Below are 14,450 nucleotides of genomic sequence, written 5' to 3'. Positions count from 1 at the left end.
AACTTGCTATTTGTTTCACTTTTTCCTCGTCTGCAAAAATGAGTCCATTACCTTTATATATCCTAGGAGCAACACAGAATAACAGAGCTTGGATCTGCTCCTGCTTGGAGGGAAAGGCTCATGGACTTTCCATGGGTCTCCAGAGGCTGTGTAGAACTCCAGAAGAGAGAGAGCCTGGGCTCTGAAGGGTGGGCACCAATCCAAGTTCGGCCTCCTCTCTCCCAGCCCCCTTCAACCCCTCCCAGCGAGGGCTAGAGGAAGTAGCAGCTGTCGTCCTGAGGGGAAGACAGGCAGAGGTCCACCTGGCACTGTTGGGATTTTTACAACACCCACCCCAACAACTTTAAACACACACACACATGCACCATGCACCACACACACGCACAGCAGTGGCCCAGGGAAAGGTTAGGCCCAGAGCAGAGACTGTGACACTGAAGGAGGAGGTGGCTACCTTACAGCCCTGCACAGAGGCTTGCTTCCCTCTCATCTTCTCTCCCACCATTCTGTCTTCTTCTCTCCCCTCTTTAATTTTTCTCTTCTCCCTTCTGCCAGCCTTCCCGACCAGTCCTTGGCCTGATGCCTGACTCCTTTTGTTCTCCCTAACCTTATTCCCCTTCCTCCATCCTTTCTCGCCCTGTGAATGCAGTGAAGGAAACATGGCAAAGTTATCCTACCGAGTGCAAAGTGAAGCAGATCTTGGAAACTGTATGGTTTCAGTGAATAAATAAATGAAATCACCTGGCTTATCCAAATAACGGAGGCAAAGTAAGGGTTTCAGCCTGAACTGTGTAAACAGTTTTCACAGTGCAAATCTAAACGTTGACTCCCTCTTCCCTTTGACCTGAGACAGCGTGGCTGTGTTTACTTTCACAGAGCACTAAGGTAGACTTTTTTTAGAACCCCACACGATGAAGTCGAAGAGCAAACTAGATAATTATGTTAACAGGAAAACACAAGAGCAGAGGGCAAGCTGTGGTTTGGAATCATCTCACTCTAGAATAATAAGAAGTGAGGAGGAGTCCGGCAGGCGAGGAATCCAAATGAGCTCTTGGCCTTTCCACCCCCTCTCTAACCCCAGCCTCCGGTCCAGGGCAGGACTGGCCTGGGCTGATCTGCATTCTGTCCACATTCTGCTTTAACCCTTGGATTCCTACAGCAGCAGAGGCATAATTCTCTACCCAGGAGTCCAAACTACAAAGAATCAGGCACCTGAACAAAGCAGTGAATGCTGTTACCACCGCCAAGGCCTCACCAAGGGGGAGCCAGGGGAGTCAGAGGCCTGTTAACCTGCTCCTGGTTCTCTGCTGCCATCTAGTGGTGTTTCTCACTCCAACACCATTCTTTCTTCCAAAGATTCTCCATCCTGACCCACAGCTGTGTTCTCGAGCTACTAAAATGACGTCCCCAACCTCAAAACAAACACCCCACCTCCCTGACTCAAAATCCTAACTTCTGGACCAGAACACAGACTGTATGGCTCAGGTTTGTATGACCTGGATGGTTCGTGTGGCTTCTCTGCAGCCACATACACACAACAGCCAGGGAATCTTTAAACAGATAGATCTTCTACTCCTCTGGGTTTTTTTTTGTTTGTTTGTTTGTTTGTTTTTTTAACTACGCAGCTTTCAGGATCTGCTTCCTGACCAGGAATTGAACTCAGGCCATGGCAATGAAAGTCTGGACTCCTAGCCGCTATGCCACCTGGAAACTCTCTTTATTCCTCTGCTTAGCAAAACTTGTGTGTGCATGCTCAGTTGCTCAGCCATGTTCGACTCTTTGCAACCCCATGGACTGTAATCTGCCAGGTTCTTCTGTTCATGGAAACTTCCAAGCAAGAATACTAGAGCAGGTTGCCATTTCCTATTCTAGGGGATCTTCCCAGCCCAGGAATCAAATCTGTGCTTCCTGTGTTTCCTGCATTGGCAGGCGACTCTTTACCACTGAGCCACCACAGTCCTTTCTTTTTTTTCTTTTTTCAGCCCTCCACCACAGTCCTTCTAATGGTCTCTGAGGCTTCCGTGATCTGGCCTCTGGACCGCTCTGACCCTATCACTCACCCGCTCCAGCCACACTGGACTCTTTACTGTTCCTCCAACCCCTCACCCATCCATCTGCTATAGGGCCTCTGCAGTGCTGTCCCCTCTGCTTTTTCATACTGGAGAGGGGACAATATCACTATGAACAAGGCTAGTGGAGGTGGTGGAATTCCAGTTGAGCTATTTCAAATCCTAAAAGATAATGCTGTTAAAGGGCTGCGCTCAATATGCCAGCAAATTTGGAAAACTCAGCAGTGGCCACAGGACTGGAAAAGGTCAGTTTTCATTCCAATGCCAAAGAAAGGCAATGCCAAAGAATGTTCAAACTACCACACCATTGTACTCATCTTACATGCTAGCAAAGTAATGCTCAGAATTCTCCAAGCCAGGCTTCAACAGTACGTGAACCGTGAACTTCCAGTTGTTAAAGCTGGTTTTAGAAAAGGCAGAGAAAACCAGAGATCAAATTGCCAACATCCGCTGGATCATTGAAAAAGCAAGAGAGTTCCAGAAAAACATTTACTTCTGCTTTATTGATTACACCAAAGCCTTTGACTGTGTGGATCACAACAAGCTGTGGAAAATTCTACAGAGATGGGAATACCAGACCACCTGACCTGCCTCCTGAGAAATCTGTATTCACGTCAAGAAGCAACAGTTAGAACTGGACGTGGAATAACAGACTGGTTCCAAACAGGAAAAGGAGCACGTCAAGGCTGTATATTGTCACCCTGCTTATTTAACTTATATGCAGAGTACATCATGAGAAACGCTGGGCTGGAGGAAGCACAAGCTAGAATCAAGATTGCTGGGAGAAATATCAATAACTTCAGATATGCAGATAACACCATCCTTATGGCAGAAAGTGAAGAGGAACTAAAGAGCCTCTTGGTGAAAGTGAAAGAGGAGAGTGAAAAAGTTGGCTTAAAACTCAACATTCAGAAAACTAAGATCATGGCATCCAGTCTTATCACTTCATGGCAAATAGATGGAGAAACAGTGGAAACAGTGACAGACTTTATTTTCTTGGGCTCCAAAATTGCTGCAGCTGGTGACTGCAGCCATGAAATTAAAAGACGCTTGCTCCTTGGGAGAAAAGCTATGACCAACCTAGACAGCATATTCAAAAGCAGAGACATTACTTTGCCAACAAAGGCCCATCTAGTCAAAGCTATGGTTTTTCCAGTAGTCATGTATGGATGTGAGAGTTGGGCTATAAAGAAAGCTGAGCACAGAAGGATTGATGTTTTTGAACTGTGGTGTTGGAGAAGACTCTTGAGAGTCACTTGGACTGCAAGGAAATCCAACCACTTAATCCTAAAGGAAATCAGTCCTGAATATTCATTGGAAGGACTGATGCTGAAGCTGAAACTCCAATACTTTGGCCACCTGATGCAAAGAACTGACTCATGGGAAAAGATCCTGATGCTGGGAAAAATTGAAGGCGGGAGAAGGGGACGACAGAGGATAAGATGGTTGGATGGCATCACCAACTCAATGGTCATGGGTTTCAGCAACGGACAGGGAAGCCTGGCCTGCTGTAGTCCATGGGATCGCAAAGAGTTGGACACGACTGAGTGACTGAATTGAACTGAATCCCTCAGCTTGGAGCCTTCTTCCCCAAACAAGCACAAGTTCACTTTCTCACCTTCAAGTGTTTTTCCAGTCACCTACTTCAATGACACTGTTTAAAAATCACTGCCTACCAATCTCCATTTGTTCTTTTTTCCTTAGCAATGATCACTTTGAGCAAAATATGTATTTTTTAGCTGTCTTTCCTCCAATGTAATGTAAAGATTCTCTTCCCCAGTGAAACGTAAGCATTCCAAAGGTAGGGACTTTGACTCTTTTATTCACTGGTATATCCCAAGCTCCTTGGCCCATAGTAGATGCTCAATAAATACTGACTACGTGAACAAACCTGAATCCACTATTCTGAGATCACTTACTGCTTACAAGTAAATCCTGAGAAGAAGAACACTGTTCGTGTCCGTTTTCTAGGCCTTCCCATCCACCTGCAGTGATGCTTCTCTGCCTTGGTATCTCGGTTCTTCTGAGTCTCATGTACCAAGCTCATTGGAGCCACAGGAGCAGCATTGACTCCAGCTCTCCTCACAGCTGTAACTGCCACGAGGAACAGGGAACACCAGTGGAGGAAGGTCTAGTTAGCTGTGGAGCAGCATCCCCACCAGCAGCATTCTCAAATTTGGACACTAAGTGCTGAAAATTTTAACAGAGCAGTAAGGGAAAGAGTGAAGGATGAGAGGTGTTGGGCATCATCTCCAGGTAAAGCCAGGTGACCTTGCTTGACCCTGGAACAGGAGGGACCCAGAAGGATGAATCACTGTAGAATGGTTGAGTTGGAATGGTGCTGGGAATAGGGGCTGTGATGATTGGTCCACTTCCCTGTCTCCTCCAAAAGATTAGCAAAAAGTCCTGATGACAGGAAGTCACGCAAAGTAACCACCTAGGCTATTCCATCTATATAGAAAAAAAGCAACCCTTACCACCACAGCCATGGGCTTTTCCCAGAATAAGAATCAGAGGTGTATATAGGAGAGGATAAATGACAGCTCTCATTTGGGGTAGACGCCTGGGTCAAGTGTTTTATCAGAGTCATGACAACCTTGTGGCTAGAGGCCAGATCTACTCTTTGAGTATGCCGATTCAGACTTCCTCATTGCTAAATATGTTTAGGCAGGTGTACTAGCCCCATTTACTACACTTGGAATATGTAAGTGGAAAGGCATGAACCTGATTCATTTCCTGATCCAGGGCTGCTCCCCAGCCCACACCCAAATAAAGGCACCACAGGCCAGGCCAGCTCTTAAGGAGTTCGTGGTAGGAAAGGAGGCCCTCAGACATCTGAAGACCAGCGGACAGAAGCTGTGTTCACTGAGCCATCGTTGCAACAGGAAGACTCATTGACGAGGTGAGGCCACAGTAGAACGTGGGTGAGGAGAGAAGACAGGGAAGGGATGGGTTCTGGCCAGATAAGAGTACCCTCAGGTGAGTGACAAGGTGGACAAAGGAAGGACTCAATGTGGAGGGATGAGGACACAAAGGGGAGAGAGGAGAGAGATGCTAGGGGCTGGGGGCACAAACTGGGGCTTTGGAGGAGATGGGGATGGAGTCATGGAGGGTACAAAACACAGAGAAAAGGATATAAACAGGGACACAGAAGGATGGATGTGAGGGAGAAGAGACAAAGCAAGGAGTGGGAGACGTGTGGGACAGAATGAATGAAAGAAGATAGGGACACAAGATGAGGGGACAGAGCCCTAGGATCATGGGAAGGGGTCATAGCAGCTGTGGGGACACCGAGAGGAGAGGAGGTGAAAGACATGGGCAGAGGGAAGAGGAGACAGATGGGGAGGGAGACGGTGATCAGCTGGAAGGAGCAGGTTCAGGAGGGCTAATTTCCACCTCCTGCTCTCCATCCCCAGAGACCCCACTCCTCCCTTCTAACTGTGCCCCCTAAGAGAGATGGCTCCAGCCAGAGCAGGATTCTGCCCTCTGCTGCTGCTCCTGCTGTTGGGGCTGTGGGTGGCCGAGGACGCAGTCAGTGCCAGGCCCAGGAACATGACCCCAGCTCAGTGGTTTGAAACTCAGCACGTGCAGCCCAGTCCTCAAGGCTGCAACGCTGCGATGCGCAAAATCAACAAGTTCTCCAAACACTGCAAAGACCTCAACACCTTCCTGCATGAGTCCTTCTCCAGTGTGGCCACCACTTGTCAGACTCCCAACATAACCTGCAAGAATCATGAGAATAACTGCCACCAAAGCCAGAAGCCTGTATCCCTGACCGAGTGTAAGCTCACCTCAAGGAGATACCCAGACTGCAAGTACAAGGAGAAGAAACAGATCACTTCTTACATCGTGGCCTGTAAGCCTCCCAAGAAAGGGGACTCTGGGAAATTCAAGCTGGTTCCAGTCCACTTGGAAAAAGTCCTTTAGTTTTCCAGCCTTCCTTGTGCTTGAGTTAATTCCCTCTCCAGGCCTCTGGACCACTCCTCCACCCAGAAGTTTCTCTTCTGACATCTCTTGGGACCCTTCCTGGCTCAAGCTCCTCTGAAAAGATAGGGGCCTGGAGGGTTGAGGTGATACCTTAGCAGGCTAAGCTCTAGAAGAGGTGGTGATCTCTCTACTTTTTATTGCTGTTTTTTCAGAAGTTTATCTGCAAAAAGTTTAGGGGTTTGGGTTCCTTGGTCTGTGCCTCATACATCTCTCCTGTGCCCCATTTTCTTATGGCAGCATGGCACGAGGAAGAAAGGACTGGAAAGAGAGTGTATGGGATTTAGGAAAGAGTTACTCCTGTTCCTAAACTGGGCCTCTTCCCCAGCCCTGATGTGGTAGTGAGGTGGCCTGTGTGCAGGGAGGCGGCCAGAAGGGAAGAGGAGGAGGCTCATCACAATGACATGGCATTTCAGGCTCTTCACGGCGTGTCCACGTGCATCCCTTGTGAGACAGACTTGACAGGGATTACTTCCTTCTTTAGGGATGAGGAAATTGAGGTTTCAGATGGCTTTATTAATTAAAGAGCTTGTCAGGGTGGTTGGTAGCAGCATTTGGACTTGAAACTGGGTCTCCTGACTCTGCATGCAGTGCACTTCCTATTTAATCACTGGGCCAGAAATGGAGACCTCTGCAGGGACCAGAGGGCCACTGGGTGAGAGTTCACCTGTGAGGCAATGTCGGAGAGCTCTGAAGAGCCAGTTACACCATGTTGGCTGCAATAAAGGTCATTACCTCTCTAGCCAAGGGACTGTTGATGAGGTGTTCCAAGGATTGTAATCCTCTCTCTTCTCTCCACCCCACCCCCACCCCGCCTCTCTGCCCTCCCCCTTCTCCAGCCCACTACTCTTCCGTCCTGGGCCCTGGGCCTGGCTCTGGCTGGCTTGATCGCTTAGCCCTGAAGGCACAGTGTCAGGGGAGTGTCCCAGCTTCATCCCGCTGTTCCAGGATCACATTTCCCTTGACCTCAAGGGACTTCCGTGGCCCAGTGCCTGCTTGTCACAAACAAGCTAGTGGGAGCTGCCAGAGCTTCCTTCCTCCTGATAATGATCTCTCCTGCCTTGGTGCTTCCCTGGCTCTCCGCTCTGGCTGTCCGCCCAGGCCAGAGGGGTTGAGATGTGGAAATGCCGCCTCCCTGTCCCCCAAGGGCTGCAGACACCAGTTCTCCCTTCCTGGTGAGCAGAACTGGAGAAACTATGGGTTTCCGTCGGCTCAGTCCTCATAGCCTCCCACTCATAGCCCCCACCCAGCATTGCCTGCAGCCCTGACCATCACCAACCCCTTCTCTCTCCCTTAATCTCAGTCCCAAACTTCACTATGCCCATGCCTACCCTAGCTGAGCACCTAAAGACTACCTTGTTAGACCTTCCCTTCCCAGCTGCGGAGTCTACCACCTACCTGTCTCTCCCCAACACTCCAGTGTTCCTTTATGCCTTCCCAGAGTCAGGTAAGCTTTGGAGCCAGATACAATTGGGTATAAATCTTGGCTCAGTTCTTTGTGACTACATGTCCTCAAGAAAACCCACACCCCTTTGCAACTACATTTCCATATATATTGGAGTAATACCGCCTACCCAATAGGATTTCAGAAAGACTTAGAAATGACACTTTTGAAGCATCAGTCAACCCCAGGTACTGTTAGGCAGTCAATAATAATAGCTACTAGCAGGGAGTAGTAGCAGTAACCCTATTACATCCACCTTTGGTAGATAGACTGGGTGATTTGAGATGGTGAGGGAAGGGATGACAAAAAGAATGGGGAGCAAAACATTGAACACTTCAAGCCAAGTGTGGGGCCAATACATTGATGAGCCTTAAAAGTAGAGGGGCAATAAGTCTACTTTATAGCCAAATGACTGAATGTAAAGTCTACATATCTATGGTCACTGTGCTACACATTCATCACTCTAAATAGATGATTTTCAACTGAGGCATATGGATAATCAAGACTGACGGGTAGCTGATCTTTTTCTTTTCACTTTTTTCTTTTTTAACAACTCTTTTTATACTCTTTATTGATGACTTTTCTTATGGATATTATGGTTTTGGAAGACATCCTCCTCACAAACTTCTTAAGTGGCTAAAATTAATGTAGTCTCTCAAAATAAAAAGAATTTCCAAATATAATTTTTTTCTTGAAGGACTCATAATCTCAATAGTAGCTAAAAATTAAACATAATTTTAAAGCAATCTATGATGATAGTGGTCAGAATAGTGCTAGCCTTAGGGAGTACTAACTGGGAAGCTGTGGGAAGTAAGCTGGAAATGTTTGATTCCTGCTCTGGATATGCTTGCTTTGTGAAAATTTACTGAGTTGCACACTTATGATGTGTGTACTTTACTGCATGGAAATTATACCTCAATTTTAAAATCTTCCAAAAAAGTATAGTTTTTAAAGATTAGTTTATTTAACATGAGAAATGCTAATATATCAATTCACAATTATTATAATAAAATCACAGAATCATGATCTAATCCATTTCTATTGTTCCACTTTGTACTATTTGTTAAATTAAATAGTAGTTGTACTATTTACCCACATCTGGGTATGGCATAAGCTCTCTTGGAGGAGGTCATCACTGACCCCATAGAGCCACCAGAACTTACACAGGACTGGAGAAACAGACTCTTGGAGGGCACAAACAAAATTCTGTGTGCACCAGGACCCAGGAGAAAGGAGAAGTAAACCCACAAGAGACTGACTCAGATTTGCCTGTGAATGTCCAGGAGTCTCCGGCAGCAGTGTGGGTCGGCCATGGCTGCTGCAGGGTCAGGGGCACTGAGTGTGACAGTGCATGCACAGGACCTTTTGAAGGAGGTTGCCATCATCCCCAGGTCAGTAGGTGCCCAACATGCTACTGGAGAAGAGTGGAGAAATAACTCCAGAAAGAATGAAGAGACAGAGCCAAAGCAAAAACAACGCCCAGATGTGGATGTGACTGGTGATGGAAGTAAAGTCCAATGCTGTAAAGAGCAATCCTGCATAGGAACCTGGAATGTTAGGTCCATGAATCAAGGCAAATGGAAGTGGTCAAACAGGATGGCAAGAGTGAACATCAACATTTTAGGAATCAGTGAACTAAAATGGACAGGAATGGGCAAATTTAACTCAGATGACCATTATATCTACTACTGTGGGCAAGAATCCCTTAGAAGAAATGGAGTAGCCCTCATAGTCAACAAAAGAGTCCAAAATGCAGTACTTGGGTGCAATCTCAAAAATGACAATGATCTCTGTTCATTTCCAAGGCAAACCATTCAATATCACAGTAATCCAAGTCTATGCCCCAACCAGTAACACTGAAGAAGCTGAAGTTAAACGGTTCTATGAAGACCTACAAGACCTTCTAGAACTAACACCCTTTTCATTAAAGGGGACTGGAATGCAAAAGTAGGAAGTCAAGAGTTACTTGGAGTAACAGGCAAGTTTGGTCTTGGAGTACAAAATGAAGCAGGGCAAAGGCTGACAGAGTTTTGCCAAGAGAATGCACTTGGTCATAGTAAATACCCTCTTCCAACAACACAAGAGAAGACTCTACACATGGACATCACCAGGTAGTCAATACCAAAATCAGATTGATTCTATTCTTTGCAGCCAAAGATGGCTAGAAGCTCTATACAGTCAGCAAAAACAAGACAGGGAGCTGACTGTGGCTCAGATCATGAACTCCTTATTGCCAAATTCAGACTTAAATTGAAGAAAGTAGGGGAAACCACTAGACCACTCATGTATGACCTAAATCAAATCCCTTACAATTATACAGTGGAAGTGACAAATAGATTCAAGGGATTAGATCTGATAGAGTGCCTGAAGAACTATGGATGGAGGTTCATGACACTGTACAGGAAGCAGTGATCAAGACCATCCCCAAGAAAAAGAAATGCAAAAAGGCAAAATGGTTGTCTGAGGAAGCCTTCAAATAGCTGAGAATAGAAGATAAGCAAAAGGGAAAGGAGAAAAGGAAAGATATACCCATTTGAATGCAGAGTTCCAAAGAATAGCAAGGAGAGATAAGAAAGCCTTCCTCAAAGATCAATGCAAAGAAATAGAGAAAAATAGAATAGGAAAGACTAGAGATCGCTTCAAGAAAATTAGAGATACAAAAGGAACATTTCATGCAAAGACGGGCACAATAAAGGACAGAAATGCTATACACCTAACAGAAGCAGAAGATATTAAGAAGAGGTGGTAAGAATACACAGAACTGTACAAAAAAGATCTTCACTACCCAGATAACCACAATGGTGTGATTACTCACCTAGAGTCAGACATTCTGGAATGCGAAGTCAAGTGGGCCTTAGGAAACATCGTTACAAACAAAGCAAGTGGAAGTGATGGAATTCCAGTTGAGCTATTTCAAATCCTAAAAGATAATGCTATTAAAGTGCTGCACTCAGTATGCCAGCAAATTTGGAAAACTCAGCAGTGGGCACAGGACTGGAAAAGGTCAGTTTTCATTTCAATGCTAAAGAAAGGCAATGCCAAAGAATGTTCAAACTACCGCACAATTGCATTCATCTCAAACGCTAGCAAAGTAATGCTTAAAATTATCCAAGCAGGCTTCAACAGTTCGTGAACTGTGATCTTCCAGATGTTCAAGCTGGATTTAGAAGAGCCAGAGGAACCAGGGATCAAACTGCCAACATCTGTTGGATCATCAAAAAAGCAAAAGAGTTCCAGAAAAACATTTACTTCCGCTTTATTGATTACACCAATGCCTTTGACTGGGTGGATCACAACAAACTGTTGAAAATTCTTGAAAAGATGGGAATACCAGACCACCTGACCTGCCTCCTGACAAATCTGTATGCAGGTCAAGAAGCAATAGTTAGAACTGGACATGGAACAACAAACTGATTCCAAATTGGGAAAGGAGTACATCAAGGCTGTATATTGTCACCCTGCTTATTTAACTCATATGCAGAGTACATCATGTGAAATACCAGACTGGATGAAGCACAAACTGCAATCAAGATTGCCAGGAGAAATATCAATAACCTCAGATATGCAGATGACACCACCCTTATTGCATAAAATGAAGAACTAAAAAGCCCCTTGATGAAAGTGAAAGAGGAGAGTGGAAAAAGTAGGCTTAAAACTCAACATCCCCAAAACTAAGATCATGGCATCCTGTCCCATCACTTCATGGCAAATAGATGGGGAAACAATGGGAATAGTGACAGACTTTATTTTGGGGAGCTCCAAAATCACTGCAGATGGTCACTGCATCTATGAAATTAAAAGATACTCCTTGGAAGAAAAGCTATGACCAACCTAGACAGCATATTAAAAAGCAGAGACATTGCTTTGCCAACAAAGGTCCATCTGGTCAAAGCTATGGTTTTCCAGTAGTCATGTATGGATGTGAGAGTTGGACTACAAAGAAAGCTGAGCACCGAAGGATTGATGTTTTTGAACTGTGGTGTTGGAGAGGACTCTTGAGAGTCCCTTGAACTGCAAGGAGATCAAACCAGTCAATCATAAAGGAAATCAGTCCTGAATGTTCATTGGATGGACTGATTCTGAAGCTGAAACTCCAATATTTGGGCCACCTGATGAGAACTGACTCATTTGAAAAGACCTTGATGCTGGGAAAGATTGAAGGTGGGAAGAGAAGGGGCCGACATAGGATGAGATGGTTGGATGGCATCACTGACTCAATGGACATGAGTTTGAGCAAGCTCTGGGATTTGGTGATGAACAGGAAAGCCTGGCGTGCTGCAGTCCATAGGATCACAAAGAGTTGGACACGACTGAGCGGCTGAACTGAACTGTACTATTTATTGAAATATTGTAAATATTTTTGGCTCAAAAAGTATATAAGGTTTTTTTCCAAAGTTATCCAGGTAATCCATTCTCTTCTACTACTTATCCAACTACTTATTACAACTAATGAAAATAAAAAAATAAAATGTAAATATAAATAAGAAACTATTTTTAACTGAAAATTCTTAATGAATTTTATATGTAGTATAAGCTTTTGTGCTTGTACAAAAGCTCATGCTCAGTTGCTCAATTGTGTTCAACTCTTTGTGATCCTTTGGACTGTAGCCCGCCAGGCTCCTCTGTGCGTAGGATTCTTCAGGCAAGAATGCTGGAGTGGGTTGTCTGCCTTCTCCACGGGGTCATCCCTACCCAGGGATCAAACCATCGTCTCCTGCATCTCCTGCATTGCAGGCATTCTTTACCTCTGAGCTATAGGGGAAGCCAAGTATAAGCTTTTACAATCAATTATTACATTTTTTTAAAAATAATAATCATGTATTTGTATTTCCACCGACTAACAGAATTTCAACTTTTAAAGTTCATAAGGAAAATTTCACTTCCAGTTACATTCAGAGTGCTCACCAATACTTGAAAGAGATTATTCTATTAACAATGAACCCAAATGACCTGACTTGTTTTCATACTAAAGCATTAACTGATTAGATTTGACAGTCACCCATTCCTTCACATGATCTTGATCACAGCCAAGTTCAGGGATGCCAGGAATTATGTTGAAATAAGCATTGGGCTATTCAGACTTTCAAAGGCCAAAGCTGAGGTCCAAAATGAATAATAGGTTTGCACCAATTACCAAGGCTGCATCTTGACACATTCTTACTTGAAGGCTGAAAAATGGGAAAAGAAGACTGATTAGTTGTGAAATTTCTGTTCCTGGGGGTGGCAGCATGGAGAGGGGAGGAGGGTGTCCAGGGAGGTATTGCCCAGCCTTGGGTAGATGGCTTTAAAGGAAATTGTTTTGCCCTGGATCTGTCTAAGGAGCAAAAATGGCATCCCATAAAGAACATAACCCAAGAACTGGAGCTAGTGTGAGCTAACTTTCTAGGAGTGAGACTATCTGAGGTAGACTAGGTAGGAGAGTTTTTGACGTGACTCTAGTTGCTCCAAAGGCACCATGCTCTGAAGAAAATGACCCACAGACACTATGAAGAGGGCCAGCTGAGTCAAAGCAGAGAGAAGGGTCCTGATCTCAAGGGCATGGTGTAGGAAGAGGAAATGCCCTTGAGACTGGAAACTTTTTCTGCACATCCATTCGGATGGCCTTCTTCATAGTGCCTATGGCCCTAAGGGGTGACCTTAGAGCTACAGCAGCAGAAAACAAACCAATAACAATACTCAGGGAAGAGCCTTCTTGGCAAGAACCTTGCCCAATTTCACCACATTTCTCCTGTGCTACTTCACAACTGGGCCTCCAAGAGAGCTTTGAAAACTTCAGATCCTCATTCTAAAGTCCTCTTTCTATCCCCTATCCACCTGGAGAGAGATAAACAGCAATCACAGCTCTTACCAGGATGTTTTCCTGTGCAGGATTTCAAAGCCAGCAAGCATGGGAATATCCATGAAGCCACAGAGGCATGAGAAAACATTGCCAGGGAGGCTTCGAAGGAAGTTCACAAGAGGAGAGGCAAGGAAAGATGTCTACCCGTAATGGAAATATGCCCATGATGGAAAGTCCTCTTGACTTAGAGAAATTGGAATTTCCTCATCTATGTGAAGGTCATCTACTTCAGAGTATTAACGCAGATTAAATGTGATAACATACACAAAGCACTTAGTACAGTGGCTGGTGTGCAGGAAAAGTTTGAGAGATGTAATCATTTATATTTATTACTCTGATGTCAAATGTTGAGTGGCCAGATCTCTGATGGAACAGGCCCGACTTCCGTAACAGAAGAACAAAGGACTTAAACAAAGAAGGCCGAGCTCCTCCTCAGCCTCCTCTTGTCCAAAACAATTCCTAGCAAAGAGGAGATAAGGTAAGGTTCAAGATTAGACACAAAGGACAATATGCATTAATTTCTCTGCTCTCTCTGGAGTGAAGTGGGAGCAATGTTTTCAATTAGAGGGGACAGAAAGCTATTGAGCATTTCTATTAAGACTATGCAATGGGTTTTTCTCATCTCTACCATCCATGAATCCAAAGATGTGAAAACAAGGCAGAGGAAATAAGGTCACTCACTTTTGAGAGTGTCCTCCTTACAGCTCCTCTCCAAAGGGTTCAATTATCACAGCAGTTGATGGAGAGAAGTTCCTAGTTACATTTCCGTTTCCCTTCCTGAGTCATTTAAACTAGTCCTTAGGTAAGCTTACTGTCCCTTCATTCCATCATGGAAGACGTCTTGTATTTTTCCCACCGTCTGATTCAGTTTCATTTGCTAGTCTGTCTCCCATTACACAAAACTACCACCAAGGGTGGTCCACTGCTTTCCGATGGATTGTTTACAATGGGAAAATATCAGCATTGTTATTTTCTGTGATCTTCACCTGGAAACTTAGTTGAAGTTACACATTTAAAACATAAACTGTACACCTGAAATTAATACAACATTGTAAACCAACCATATTTTCATTATAAATAAATAAACTAGCAAACAAACTGACCTGGTGTGAATCAG

At 44.7% G+C, this 14,450-nt stretch overlaps 1 protein-coding gene across 1 annotated transcript; it reads left to right on the top strand.

Moving 5' to 3' along the window:
• Positions 1 to 30: 30 nt before the first annotated feature.
• Positions 31 to 6,792, top strand: LOC133255941 (ribonuclease 7-like). The gene is made up of 2 exons (XM_061430589.1): positions 31 to 4,968; positions 5,483 to 6,792. Exon 2 carries the CDS (start codon positions 5,523 to 5,525, stop codon positions 5,991 to 5,993), a length of 471 nt encoding a protein of 156 aa, XP_061286573.1. The 5' UTR covers positions 31 to 4,968; positions 5,483 to 5,522; the 3' UTR covers positions 5,994 to 6,792.
• Positions 6,793 to 14,450: the final 7,658 nt, after the last annotated feature.

Source organism: Bos javanicus, chromosome 10 (genome assembly GCF_032452875.1).
Source record: "Bos javanicus breed banteng chromosome 10, ARS-OSU_banteng_1.0, whole genome shotgun sequence".
Lineage (NCBI taxonomy): Eukaryota > Metazoa > Chordata > Mammalia > Artiodactyla > Bovidae > Bos > Bos javanicus.
This window is presented reverse-complemented; position numbering and strand designations above follow the sequence as displayed.